At 41.4% G+C, this 12,355-nt stretch overlaps 1 protein-coding gene across 1 annotated transcript; it reads left to right on the top strand.

Moving 5' to 3' along the window:
• The first annotated feature begins 845 nt into the window (after positions 1-845).
• On the top strand, positions 846-10,491 carry LOC112248428 (apical junction component 1 homolog). The gene is made up of 2 exons (XM_024417451.2): positions 846-1,022; positions 6,845-10,491. The coding sequence occupies exon 2, from the start codon at positions 6,899-6,901 to the stop codon at positions 10,169-10,171; it is 3,273 nt and encodes a 1,090-aa protein (XP_024273219.1). The 5' UTR covers positions 846-1,022; positions 6,845-6,898; the 3' UTR covers positions 10,172-10,491.
• The last annotated feature ends 1,864 nt before the right edge of the window (positions 10,492-12,355 follow it).

Raw genomic sequence — 12,355 nt, 5'->3', positions numbered from 1 at the left:
AAGAGATGTAGAGGCCATCATTTCAATCTTCGTGAGCACTATCTGTACCTTGTTTCTCTCCTCTCTCTGTGTGAGACTGCTTTAGTAAGCAGTTTTACTGCAGCAGCTGGTGACTACTGCTTTGGGGCCCACATTGTGCTGTCACCATCATCAATTCAACTAATGCAGAAACTGTGTCTAGGTGAGATTGAGGAGCAGGTGCGGGGAGCTGGAGTCATTACCCTGTGCTGATGAGAGGTCACTGTTTCAGAGATTTTGCTTTTCTATCTTGTTTTTTACTTCACTGAAGAGCCCCAAATACTTTTGACATGTATCCACCATTTTATCATCAGTAGTCTTTCTACTGTTGTGCAAGAGACTATTGTGAGTTAATCATATGTGACAAAATGAGTGAAGAACTTGTGTGAACACAGCAGGGAGCTTTTTAGGTGTACATTTGAACATGCTGCCATGCCTCATATCACATAGTACATTTTGGTTAGGAAATAATGTCAGTTTAATAAATTAATTAATAATAATAAATTAAGCAAATAATGAAGAGTTAATTTTCATTGACAGGATACCTGTGAGAGCTCAGCGAAAATGATTGGTGAATTATCTTCCCATATGAACAGTGATGAAAAAATACCCTTAATTTTTGTGTCTGCAGCTACTTTCATGAACACAGACAGTATGCAATTCTTATCAGAGACATGTATTTAATAAGCATGACAAAGTCCCTTATAAACGCTCATCAGCACGCAAGCATACGAACCCACATGCTAATGCACGCGAGTGCGTCATTTAATGCCCATAAGCGCAGACTCAGACACACCCCCTTATTGCTATGAATGCTTCAGATAAACCATGAGGGCGCACTAAATCACTGTTGACTGTGTTGTGGACAACATGTAGCACTAAATGCGAAGATGGCATGATTTTTATAAAGACTGTATAAGAAATGTTGTAAAACTGCACCTAACAGGAGCCAAGGATTGATCATGTAGCCTACATATGATGGAAGCGGATCATTGGCGTGAAGGGTAAGATGATATCCACTCCTATTTGATGATGGAATGAAAGAACGGGTTTCAAAATTCTCCGTTTTTCCTCTGAGTGCAGACACAACATTTTGGTCTATTTGAGCGTGTGATTACCTCTCCTCCGATGATGTCTTCGATGCTCAAATACATTGGGTCAGCAATGCCGTGCCGCATCAATAAACGAGGACAAAGTGTGCTTCAGATCTTGGTGTGCCAAAATCACACATTTGAAAATAGAAAATCTCAATGATCACTGTCCTTTCAAATGCAGCCATCGGATCAAATCATGACACTGTTACAATAGCGCATATTAGACCTATTGTATCAATGCATTTTCCCAACAGTTGTTTCTGTGGATAAACTGTTTACTTTCTTATCAATTGTTTTGAGGGAATTTGACAATTTGCGACACGGACAGGTTGCCTATGTAGGTTAAGTTGGATTCGTTTCACGTAGAGAGAGTGCATAACTGGCCCGTCGAGCATCTATTGAAAACTAGCCTATTTGAATGTTTCAGTGTGTGCTGAGTGTATCCAGGCGACATGGCATGTGGTATGTGAGTGTAGCCAATGTTATTTGTAATAGTTTACAGTGTTAAAGTGAAAGTGGTCCCGCTTGCCCCTTGATGCACTTCTGTAGCCTATGGAAAAATATTTTATTTGAACTCAAGTCTCTCTTCCATCGATTATATAGGCCTACATAATCATGGACAAGTATTATATTGTGTATAGGCCTATGCATAAACCAAATAAACGATGTCTGTCGCCTACTCAGTATACTGAAGACATTACTGTCAGGTAAATGGCTATTTTCTCCAGATTGCAATGATTTCCTAATTTTCGAATGAGACAATGTGAACAGAGTAGGGCTATCACGATTCAGCCATATAATGTTAATTCTGATATCTGGATTTCAGCAACATCAGAAGAGACAAAAAGTTACACATTCCAGAGATCCACCATAGTTTAGCTCAAAGGTGTGTTTTCTTATTTTATTAGCCTCAGGATAAAGAGCCTTCTTTAACCAAAGGACATACAGTACCAAGGCAATACATCTGCATCCTCTGTGACCTTTTATTTAAAAAATGCTGTCACTAATGACTTACCATCTAAAAAGGACATTCAATGCCTTTATCAGCATGAGAGCAAATCAGGCGACTTTGTTTTGTTGGGCGATAGCATTATGGATTGCATAATGGTGGAAAGAGGGTATGATTGTACACACACACACACACACACACACACACACACACACACACACACACACACACACACACACACACACACACACACACATACGTCTGCACTTCAATGTCAGTGTTGTCAATTTACCTACTTTCTGAGTAATACTGTATATTATTAATTAATTCCATCATCTTTGCTATTTTGGGTAGCATGGCTGATACAGATGTCAGATTGATTAGAGAATATTCATGCTTCAGTGGCATTTCAGAGGTGGCCATCAATTAGACGGCGACCAATGTAATGAAAAATAAATAGCCATAATTAAAAACATTTATCTTGTCAAAAAATATTTGGTTATGCTTCATCTTACAGTCTGCCACAATATTTACTGTGTATTTCCTTAGAAATAACATTGTAAAATAGTAGTAACATAATAATAATCCAATAATTATATTGTTGACATTCATTTAAACAAACACACAATTTTTAAATATTTTGATACCAGGTTGTTAGTTACCAATTGTGTTATATGGTGTAATATTTCAAAAGGACATATTTGCTGTATGTCGAAATCGGGTTTGAAAATTGCAATTACAAGATGAGTCAGTGACTGTAACCATGGTACATTATTTAATAGTATCTGTAGGTCTGGTAAGGTTATGATGGCTGTGTGTAGATTATATTTAGGTGTGTTGTGGAGACGGGGGAGACGTTTGGTCAGACCTCTCTCCTCAGGATGAACAGATGGTATCTCAGGGTTAGCTCATGGGCGAGAGCCAACAAGGGAGCCTCTATGTTTGTCTCTCTGTCATGAAAATATGCTTTAAAAGTCAAACGAAAAAGCATTACAAGCAAGGTCTATGTGCAAAAATATTGAAATGTTTGCACTATTTGAAACATGGATACTCAGATACTCCCTTATTCTTGGTTTTAAACAGAGACACATTATTTATATTCCATTTCTTCATATAAATAGTGGTCAACTATACCCCTTTGTTTATTACAATGTACTGTTGTTTAAGATATGAATAGCAAGCTATGTACTAGTGAAATACTCTGTGTGTACTGAAAGCCACTATTCCACTGAATCTATTCTGTTGAAAATCTATTTATTGTGTGAAACAAAGAGTCAGTGATCTTGACTCTTGAAAACAAACCATTGGCATCTTACATAGCCTTTATTTTTGGGTGGGAGGGGATTGACTGTTGTCTACAATCAATGGAAAGGGAGTTATTTACTGAGGAGTTGCCAGTCACTATTATACTTTTTGTATATATTGTCACGACTGCTCCCGCTCCCCCGCACTGGCGCTCGAAGGTGCCAGGCTCCCCAGCATTACGCACACCTGCCTTCCCCCGTCACGTGCATCAGCGATTATTGGACTCACCTGGACTCAATCACCTCTCTCATTACCTCTCCTATATCTGTCTGGTTCCCCGCTCTGTTCCCTTCTTCAGCATTAATTGTCATTTGTCGTTGTTTACCTGTGTGCTGACGCTGTTCCTTTTTTGTTATCTGTCTGTTCCTGAATAAATATTGACTCTCCGTATCTGCTTCTCATCTCCGGCGTCGGTTGTTACAGAATGCTGAAGCCTTCATACGAAGCATCGGGGAGTGCTGCCGATGGAACAGGGGGTGTCTAATCCAGCTCTTCGAGCTGTCACGCCCTAGCTGGTGTGAGAGGTTCTTGCCTCGGTTGGCTCGAAGCCGCCCATCCCACATCGGGCCTCAGCCGGATCGTCAGCTTTTTATGCCTAGCCAGCTCGTCAGGCTGTTACGCCTCCGCCGGATCATTGGGCTCCCACGCCTCAGCAGGATCGACAGGCTTTCACGCCCCAGCCAGATCGTCGGGCCATCCCCCCGCCATGCGCTTCAGCAATTATTGGACTCACCTGGACTCAATCACCTCTGTCATTACCTCAACTATATCTGTCTGGTTCCCCGCTCTGTTCTCTGCTTCAGCATTAATTGTCATTTGTCGTTATTTACCCGTGTGCTGACGCTGTTCCTGTTTTGTTACCTGTCTGTTCCTGAATAAATTTTGACTCCCCGTACCTGCTTGTCATCTCCGGCGTCGGTAGTTACATATATACAGTGCCATGCAAAAGTATTCATCCTCCTTGGCATTTTTCCATTTTGTTGTATTACAACCTGACATTTAAATGTATTTTTATTTGTATTTCATTTAATGGACATACACAAAATAGTCAAAATTGGTGAAGTGCAATGAAAAAAATAACTTCTTTCAAAAATAAAATATATATATTTTTAAAACTGAAAAGTGTTGCGTGCATATCTATTCACCCCCTTTGCTATGAAGCCCCTAAATAAGATCTGGTGTAACCAATTACCTTCAGAAGTCACATAATTAGTTAAATAAAGAGGGCCGCCCACCAAAAATCATGGCCCAGGCAAGGAGGGCATTAATCAGAGACGCAACAAAGAGACCAAAGATAACCCTGAAGGAGCTGCAAAGCTCCACAGCGGAGATTGGAGTATCTGTCCATAGGACCACTTTAAGCTGTACACTCCACAGAGCTGGGCTTTACGGAAGAGTGGCCACAAAAAAAGACATTGCTTAAAGAAAGAAATAAGCAAACACGTTTGTTGTTCGCCAAAAGGCATGTGGGGTGGCAGCGTAGCCTAGTGGTTAGAGTGTTGGACTAGTTACCAAAAGGTTGCAAGATCGAATCCCCGAGCTGACAAGGTACAAATCTGTCGTTCTGCCCCTGAACAAGGGAGTTAACCCACTGTTCCTAGGCCGTCATTGAAAATAAGAATTTGTTCTTAACTGACTTGCCTAGTAAAATAAAGGTGTAAAAAAATATATGGAAGAAATTACTCTGGTTAGACGAGACAAAAATTGAGCTCACCACCTCGAGAATACCATCCCCACAGTGAAGCATGGTGGTGGCAGCATCATGCTGTGGGGATGTTTATCATTGGCAGGGTCTGGGAAACTGGTCAGAATTGAAGTAATGATGGATGGTGCTAAATACAGGGAAATTCTTGAGGGAAACCTGTTTCAGTCTTCTAGAGATTTGAGACTGGGACAGAGGTTCACCTTCCAGCAGGACAATGACCCTAAGCATACTGCTAAAGCAACACTCAAGTGGTTTAAGGGGAAACTTTTAAATGTCTTGGAATGGCCTAGTCAAAGCCCAGACCTCAATCCAATTGAGAATCTGTGGTATGACTTAAAGATTGCTGTACACCAGCGGAACCCATCCAACTTGAAGGAGCTGGAGCAGTTTTGCCTTGAAGAATGGGCAAAAATCCCAGTGGCTAGATGTGCCAAGCTTATAGAGACATACCCCAAGAGACTTGCAGCTGTAATTGCTGCAAAAGGTGGCTCTACAAAGTATTGACTTTCATGGGCGTGAATAGTTATGCACGCTCAAGTTTTCTGTTTTTTTAATCATATTTCTTGTTTGCTTCACAATAGAAAATATTTTGCATCTTCAAAGTGGTAGGAATGTTGTGTAAATCAAATGATACTAACCTCCCAAAAATACATTTTAATTCCAGGTTGTAAGGCAACAAAATGGGAAAAATGCCAAGGGGGTGAATACTTTTGCAGGCTACTGTAGGTTTGGATCCTTACACAATCATTCCCAAAGTGCTTGAAACAAACCATTGAATTATGATTTAGTGACTATTTTTCTCTAGAGTGAATGATTACAGATACAGATACAGATATCTGTACAGATACAGTTTTGCACTATTTTCATGACCAGACTTTGTATGCAAGATCCCACTAAGACTAAGTCTGATTTGCCATTACAATACAATACTGATAATTTACTACCTCTTAGAAATGCAGTACTTTTTTTGAGGGGAACAGCCACAGTTTCAGTATTTGTTACTTTAATTGTTTCTCTCTTTTTAAATGTCAATTTATGGGCCTTGTCTATATTACTACACACTTAGAAAAAGGTTTCCAAAGGGGTTCTTCGGTTGTTCCCATAAGAGAACACTTTTTGATTCCAGATAGAACCCTTTTTGGTTCCAGGTAGAACTCTTTTGGGTTCCATGTAAAACCCTTTATGGAAAGGCTTTTACATGGAACCCAAAGGGGTTCTACCTGGAACCAAAGGGTTCTAGCTGGATCCAAATAGTGTTCTTCAAAGGGTTCTCCTATCGGGACAGATGAAGAACCCTTTTAGGTTCTAGATAGCACGTACTTCTAAGAGTATGTTTCTCAAGTGTTGATCTTGTACAAGATATTAGTCTTAGATTTAGATGCTGTGTAAAGCATCTTGGCAATATGATGGGCAGTAAAATCGAGATTTCCCACTCTCCTAAAATTAGAACAACCTTGTGTGGCACACTGCAGAAAAGCACGTTGCTTCATCTGTTTCTTCTCAAGCTGTATGAAAATCCACAGATTACAGGCTTCAAGTTTAAGATGCTTTACTAGATGTGAACTTTTCCTTCTTTTCATTGGATCTGGAATGAAATAGGCCTACAGTATGGAAGATAAAAGTGCTGAATTAAATAATCATTTGATTATTTATTTTGTTCATCTCTGTCATCATAACATGTTAATGTCTGTGTAGAACCACTTCTACATTTTTAAAGAACATTTGTGTATGTTTTAATATGGATATAAAATGCTTTTCTCTTTCTTTTCTCAGGCCATATTGATCTTGAATCAATCTGAATGGGGAGATCGGAGGAGTCCCTATAAGATGACACGCACAGATCCCCCTGATATACTGGTATCTACTCTGTATCGGGACATCAAACTAAATCCCATCACTGGGCACTCCATTTCGCTCAGCCCCTTCCAACAATGTGACTCGCAAATGATTGACAAACTGGAGCGACACACGGAAACCATTAACAAAAGACACTGCCGTAGCTTTGACTACCTTGAGTCATTGGACGACCCACAGCCCTTTTCTGCCTCAATGGAGTATCCTTACAAGAGGACTGAGCATCAGAGGGTGCATAAAGAGGTGACCTGGAATGGCCTGGATCATCCAGGACACCTCCGTTTCTCATCCCCTGATCTGTTCAACACTAGACTACCCCCACCACAGCATGCCAACCCAGACAAAACCAGTCAGGCCACGAGGTCAGATTCAAAGAAAAGGACAAGATCAAAAAGTGCTCCCAGAGTCAAGACCACCTTTACCCCTGTGCCCATGTCAGTCTCTCCACCGGTAACCAGGAGAGGACGAGGTGTCCCACAGGCTGTACCAGACCCCCCTCTAAGGACATCTGAACCACACCGGGACTCTTACTCCTCTAACCAGGCTTTTTCGAACGAGGTACACCCTATAAAACTGCAACCACACTCTCCCCTCTATGTCTCAGACTGTTTCTCTGAGGAGAGTAAACAGGATGAGCCAGCCATCACTCCTCATGTCAGGTGTCGTGTGGATATCAAGCCAGATGCAGCGGTCCTGCAGCACACATCCAGGAGGTCTCAGAGCATGAGGACTGAACATCCCTGGCAGAGATACTCCTACTTCAGTCAGAGCAGAGGTCTGTCTGTGCCACGGCAGGTACGGACACCCACACCAAACGACTGTTACAGTGGCGATTATAGACAAACATATCAGTACACTACCTGCGGGCCCCCCAGCTACATCCAGCCAGTAGACATGCGAAGGGTGCCCTCCACTATAATGCCAAGGGAATACTTGTCAAGGGAGCAGAGGACTCTTTCAAACCCCAATATACCCACTAAATTCTTCTACACTGAGGATCCGACCAGATACCCTGTCCACCCCCCTGCTAGAGCGTACTATCAGGATGATAACTCCAGCCTCACCAGCCAAGGCAGTACTCTTAATGGTCAGTATGTGCATGATCCACGGACTCGTTGGGTTCACACTCTCCCAGTCCGGCCATATTACACAGAGCAACACATGTCCAGCAGAGACCCTGTGCAGGCTGTCTATACCAGACCTTACTCCACAAGCGAGGCAGGGCCATACTTTTCTCAAACACAACAGGCAAGAGCGTACTATGGGGAAGAACCCAGGGGCTATCCCTGTCAGTCTAATGGCTCCAGGATGTTATACAGCAAGCCGTACAACCCCCCAGCAGAACAGTATATTCCTTACAGGGCATATCACACGGAGGGCCGTCGACGTACACAAATGTCCCAGGCCTATGCAGATGACTGGTATTGTTCAAGTATATCTGGATACTCTAACCAGTCCTCTCAGCTGACACCACAGAGAGTAAGACAAGAGCCAGTAATGTCCCCCTGGTTTGAAAACAGTTATGTGGAGCCAACCAGACTGGGAGCAGAAGTCAGAAAACACTCAAAGTCCTGGGACAATATTCTTTATCCTCGTCATGACAGGGAGCAAGCAGTGCCGTGTGGACGCAGCTATGATAATCTGTTATATCAGGGGAGACATGCTCTGTTTCCTAATGATACACCAAAGCCAGTTATACTCAATCTATCTAGTTCACCAAGGCGCTATGCTGCCCTGTCCCTCTCTGAAAACTCCTTAGAGAAAGGTCCAAACAATCCTGGAAGGAACACTAAGGCTGGGCTATGGTTTGTAACTCCTGAGATCACGATAACCGACAATGACATACGCGCACGCAACCACAAACTGCAAGATGTGCGTTCAGCCACCTGGGATGCACTGGATTGTGAAAAGGTGCCAACTCTAAATGTTGTTCGTCATCAAGAGCAGCCATCTGAGTCAGCGGAGCTGACCAAAGACAGACAACACAAAGATTATTCCCTGCAGCAGAGCCTAGAGCAACTGGACGAGCTGCTAGCTGATCTTGTCACTGATTACAAACCCTCGACCAGCAGGCGGCCTAGTCAGGATCTAATGGACCAACTAAAACAGTTGATTAGTGAGGATGATGAAAAAGGAAAGCTAATATCTTCAGGCCTAGAGAGTCTAGGAGGCCTAGAGAGTCTAGGAACTCTGAGCTCACCAATCGCCTCCACTAAAACCAGCCCTGACACAATCAAAGACCCAGACAGTGGGTGTGATGGCTTACAGAGCATACAAAGGAGTCCAGAGGAGATCTCCCCAGACCACAGCACAGACGACGATGACACCATGATGTGTGCCAACAAGAAGTGCAAGCGGACAGAGACCCTGTTCAATGCCTGTCTTTACTTCAAATCCTGTCATAGTTGCTACACCTTCTACTGCTCCCGGAACTGCCGTCGGGATGACTGGGACAGCCATAAAGAGAACTGTCTATATGGGCGTATCAGTAGTGTGTGCAGGCACATGCTGAAGTACTGCAGAGAGAACTTTGAGATCCATAAAGCCTTCTCTCGCATTGCCAAAGCTGGCTACCTTTCCAGAGGGAGAGGCATTCTTTTCCTGGGCTTTGCTAACCCAGGGACCGCTGACAACTTCCTGAAGGTTGGGCTTGAGAGCCTTGTCATGTCCCCAACATATCTGTCTCTAAGAGAGCTGGACAGCTTCAAAGACAACCTGGGGGATTACTGTAAGGACCTGCATCAGGCTGGCAATGAGTATGACCCCAATGAATGTTTTCTCTTGAATGTATCCATCGCTGTTGGTGAACTAGTGCCTAACAGACCTTCACCAAGAGTCCAAACACCAACAGTCCGAAAATATGCAAAGATTTCGTTGGCCTCCTCCAGCCCAGATAAAAAGGTCTTCAAGAAGGAAAGTGACATGGAGACACTCATTCTCACCCCGCCACCAGGCACACCTGATATTGACAAAGAGGGAAAGGAGGGTATGAAAGCCAGAGAGATCTGCTTTATCAATATCCAACGTGAGCTCAGGACCAGGGGAGTCTTCCTGCGTCATGAGTATCCCAAAATATACCGTCAACTCTGTGAATTTGTGGAGAGCAACAAGAGATTCACGCCCACTACCATTTACCCCATAGATAAGAGAACAGGGAAGCAGTTCATGTGTATGATCATGGCTGCTTCTGAGCCCAGAACGCTAGACTGGGTGGGTACCCCCCATCTCCTCGATGATATTATATAGTACTGACCTGTGCACCTCTGATGTCACCTATATGTACATGTATGTACATGTGATTTAACAGATATTTATGATGGATGTTTGTAGATACACATGTATTTTACATCAGAAAGGAAGATTGTTAAAGGGATACTTCAGGATTTTATCAGTGAAGCCCTTTATCTATTTCCTCATTATCACATGAACTCGTGGATACTATTTTATGTCTCTAACTAGCACAATTACTAACTAGCGTTAGCGCAATGACTGGATGTCTATGGTAACTGCCAGCATGCTAGTAGATACCATAGACTTCCACTCTTCGTGCTAACGCTAGTTAGCATTGGCTCACGAAACTACCTCTAACTTCCTTCAAACTGGATGCAGAGACATAGAAATGGTATCCATGAGTTCATCTGACTCTGGGGATTTAGAAAAAGGGCTTAATTGCCAAAATCCTGAAGTATCCCTTTAATAAGACTACCAGTAGTAATGTTTGCATATTAATCACTAAGAATTAGATATCATTTAGAAGCGATTCATACAAACAATGTGCAGGAAAGGTTGACTGACGTTGCACACACAAACAAACTATAATGTAACACTTTATCATTGTAGTTTTTGGTTGAAGTAGCATTGTCTTGATCCTGTTACACTGAAATAGTTTGATCTGCATGTAAAATGGTCATACTGTATTTACAAGTCATTATTTAGTTTTAATCCCTGTTTAGACAAGGTACTGTCTGTGTTGATACCATATGAACTGGGTTGGAACAAGCACAAATAATACAAAATATAACTGAATATAACTGAGGGAGGCACTACAATTAAGAGCATTTCTAAAGTAAACTAGATTAAAGCTTCAAAGCATAATCTAGTGTTCTACTTGTTGAAGCTTTTCTCAGCAGCTGGAATATATTTTAAAAATACTGACCGTTGTATTTCTGCAGATGCTTCAATATACCCAGAAATTATTCTAATTTGAATATCAAGAATCTCTTGAAATTGCTGTGTTGTGCCAGGGTCTGGGTAGAAATCTTAGTTAATACTATTAATATCACTGCTGATAATAATACTTTCATTATGCCTACATATGGATAAAAAAAATCAGGTGTCTACATCTACGCTCTGAATCCTCTCACCCCTTGAGTTTCCCAGTTGTTGATTTTGTTTTAGGCATTTGAATTGCACCCTCTTTCATCACTTTGTTTAGATTTTGTACTGATTCTACACTGCTAAATTCATTGTAACACGCTTGATAACTTGTTTGATAGTGGCCTTCAGTAGAAAATGCATTTGACAGAAAGCAATGTGTGGATTTGTTTTGTAAGGCTTGACTCTTGACTGTAAATTAATGTGGTGCATTTGCTTGACATTGCAAATGAACATTTATTTTGCTTAAAGCACGTTATTTATATTCAGGTATTTTAATATTGATTATGCTCATGATAAGACTGACAATGGTTATAATAAACTGACATTCAATGCTTGGGAATTGAATATTATTTTCGAAGATATATGAAATATTAGTACTACTATTTTTGGTTGAGGAAAAAAATGTTTTAACTAACACATTTGTTGAAGAATATCTATTAATATCCTATTCCGCCCAATGTATTTCATACCTGTAAATGAACACACAAATGCAATAAAAAGAAGAAACAAAAGAGCAACTTAACATTTAAACAGGACATATTGGTAATGATAAGTTGGAGCTTTGAGCTGCTATGAGCTTCTTTTGCACTTGAACATAAATGATACAGAATGTCTCCTAATGCATCTACACAGCACTGAAACAAGCATGTTATGTTTCCATTGATAGAGCCTGACAAATCTAAAGTTGCTATTTTTTCCTCCTGCAAGATGTCACCCAATTTTCTATTTTGTGACGTTTATAACCCATGTATAATAAACCGAAAATAAAGACTGACCTTTCTCTTTGCATTTCTCTTCTAGAGTAAACCATGCAGAGCCTTATATTCAGACATATCAAGGCTCTCGAGTAAACCGTACAAATCACTAAAACAATGATCATACAATGTGATACATAGACTAAGTTGAAGGACACAATAACAACTTGGTATTTAGTCTTTCCCCTTTATTTTTGTTGGTCTTACAATTTAGGACCAAAAAAAACACTATGTATGTGGAAAGTCTGTAGTTATTCACACTTCTATCAGATAGCCCTGAAGGACAGTCGGAATTACT

The sequence above is a fragment of the Oncorhynchus tshawytscha genome, linkage group LG04 (assembly GCF_018296145.1).
Source record: "Oncorhynchus tshawytscha isolate Ot180627B linkage group LG04, Otsh_v2.0, whole genome shotgun sequence".
NCBI lineage: Eukaryota > Metazoa > Chordata > Actinopteri > Salmoniformes > Salmonidae > Oncorhynchus > Oncorhynchus tshawytscha.
The sequence above is the reverse complement of the archived record's forward strand: the minus strand, read 5'-3'. Positions and strand labels throughout refer to the sequence as shown.

Bases quoted from the DNA above. Each gene is read 5' to 3' on its own strand.
- LOC112248428 (XM_024417451.2), top strand. From the start codon at position 6,899: ATGACACGCACAGATCCCCCTGATATACTGGTATCTACTCTGTATCGG.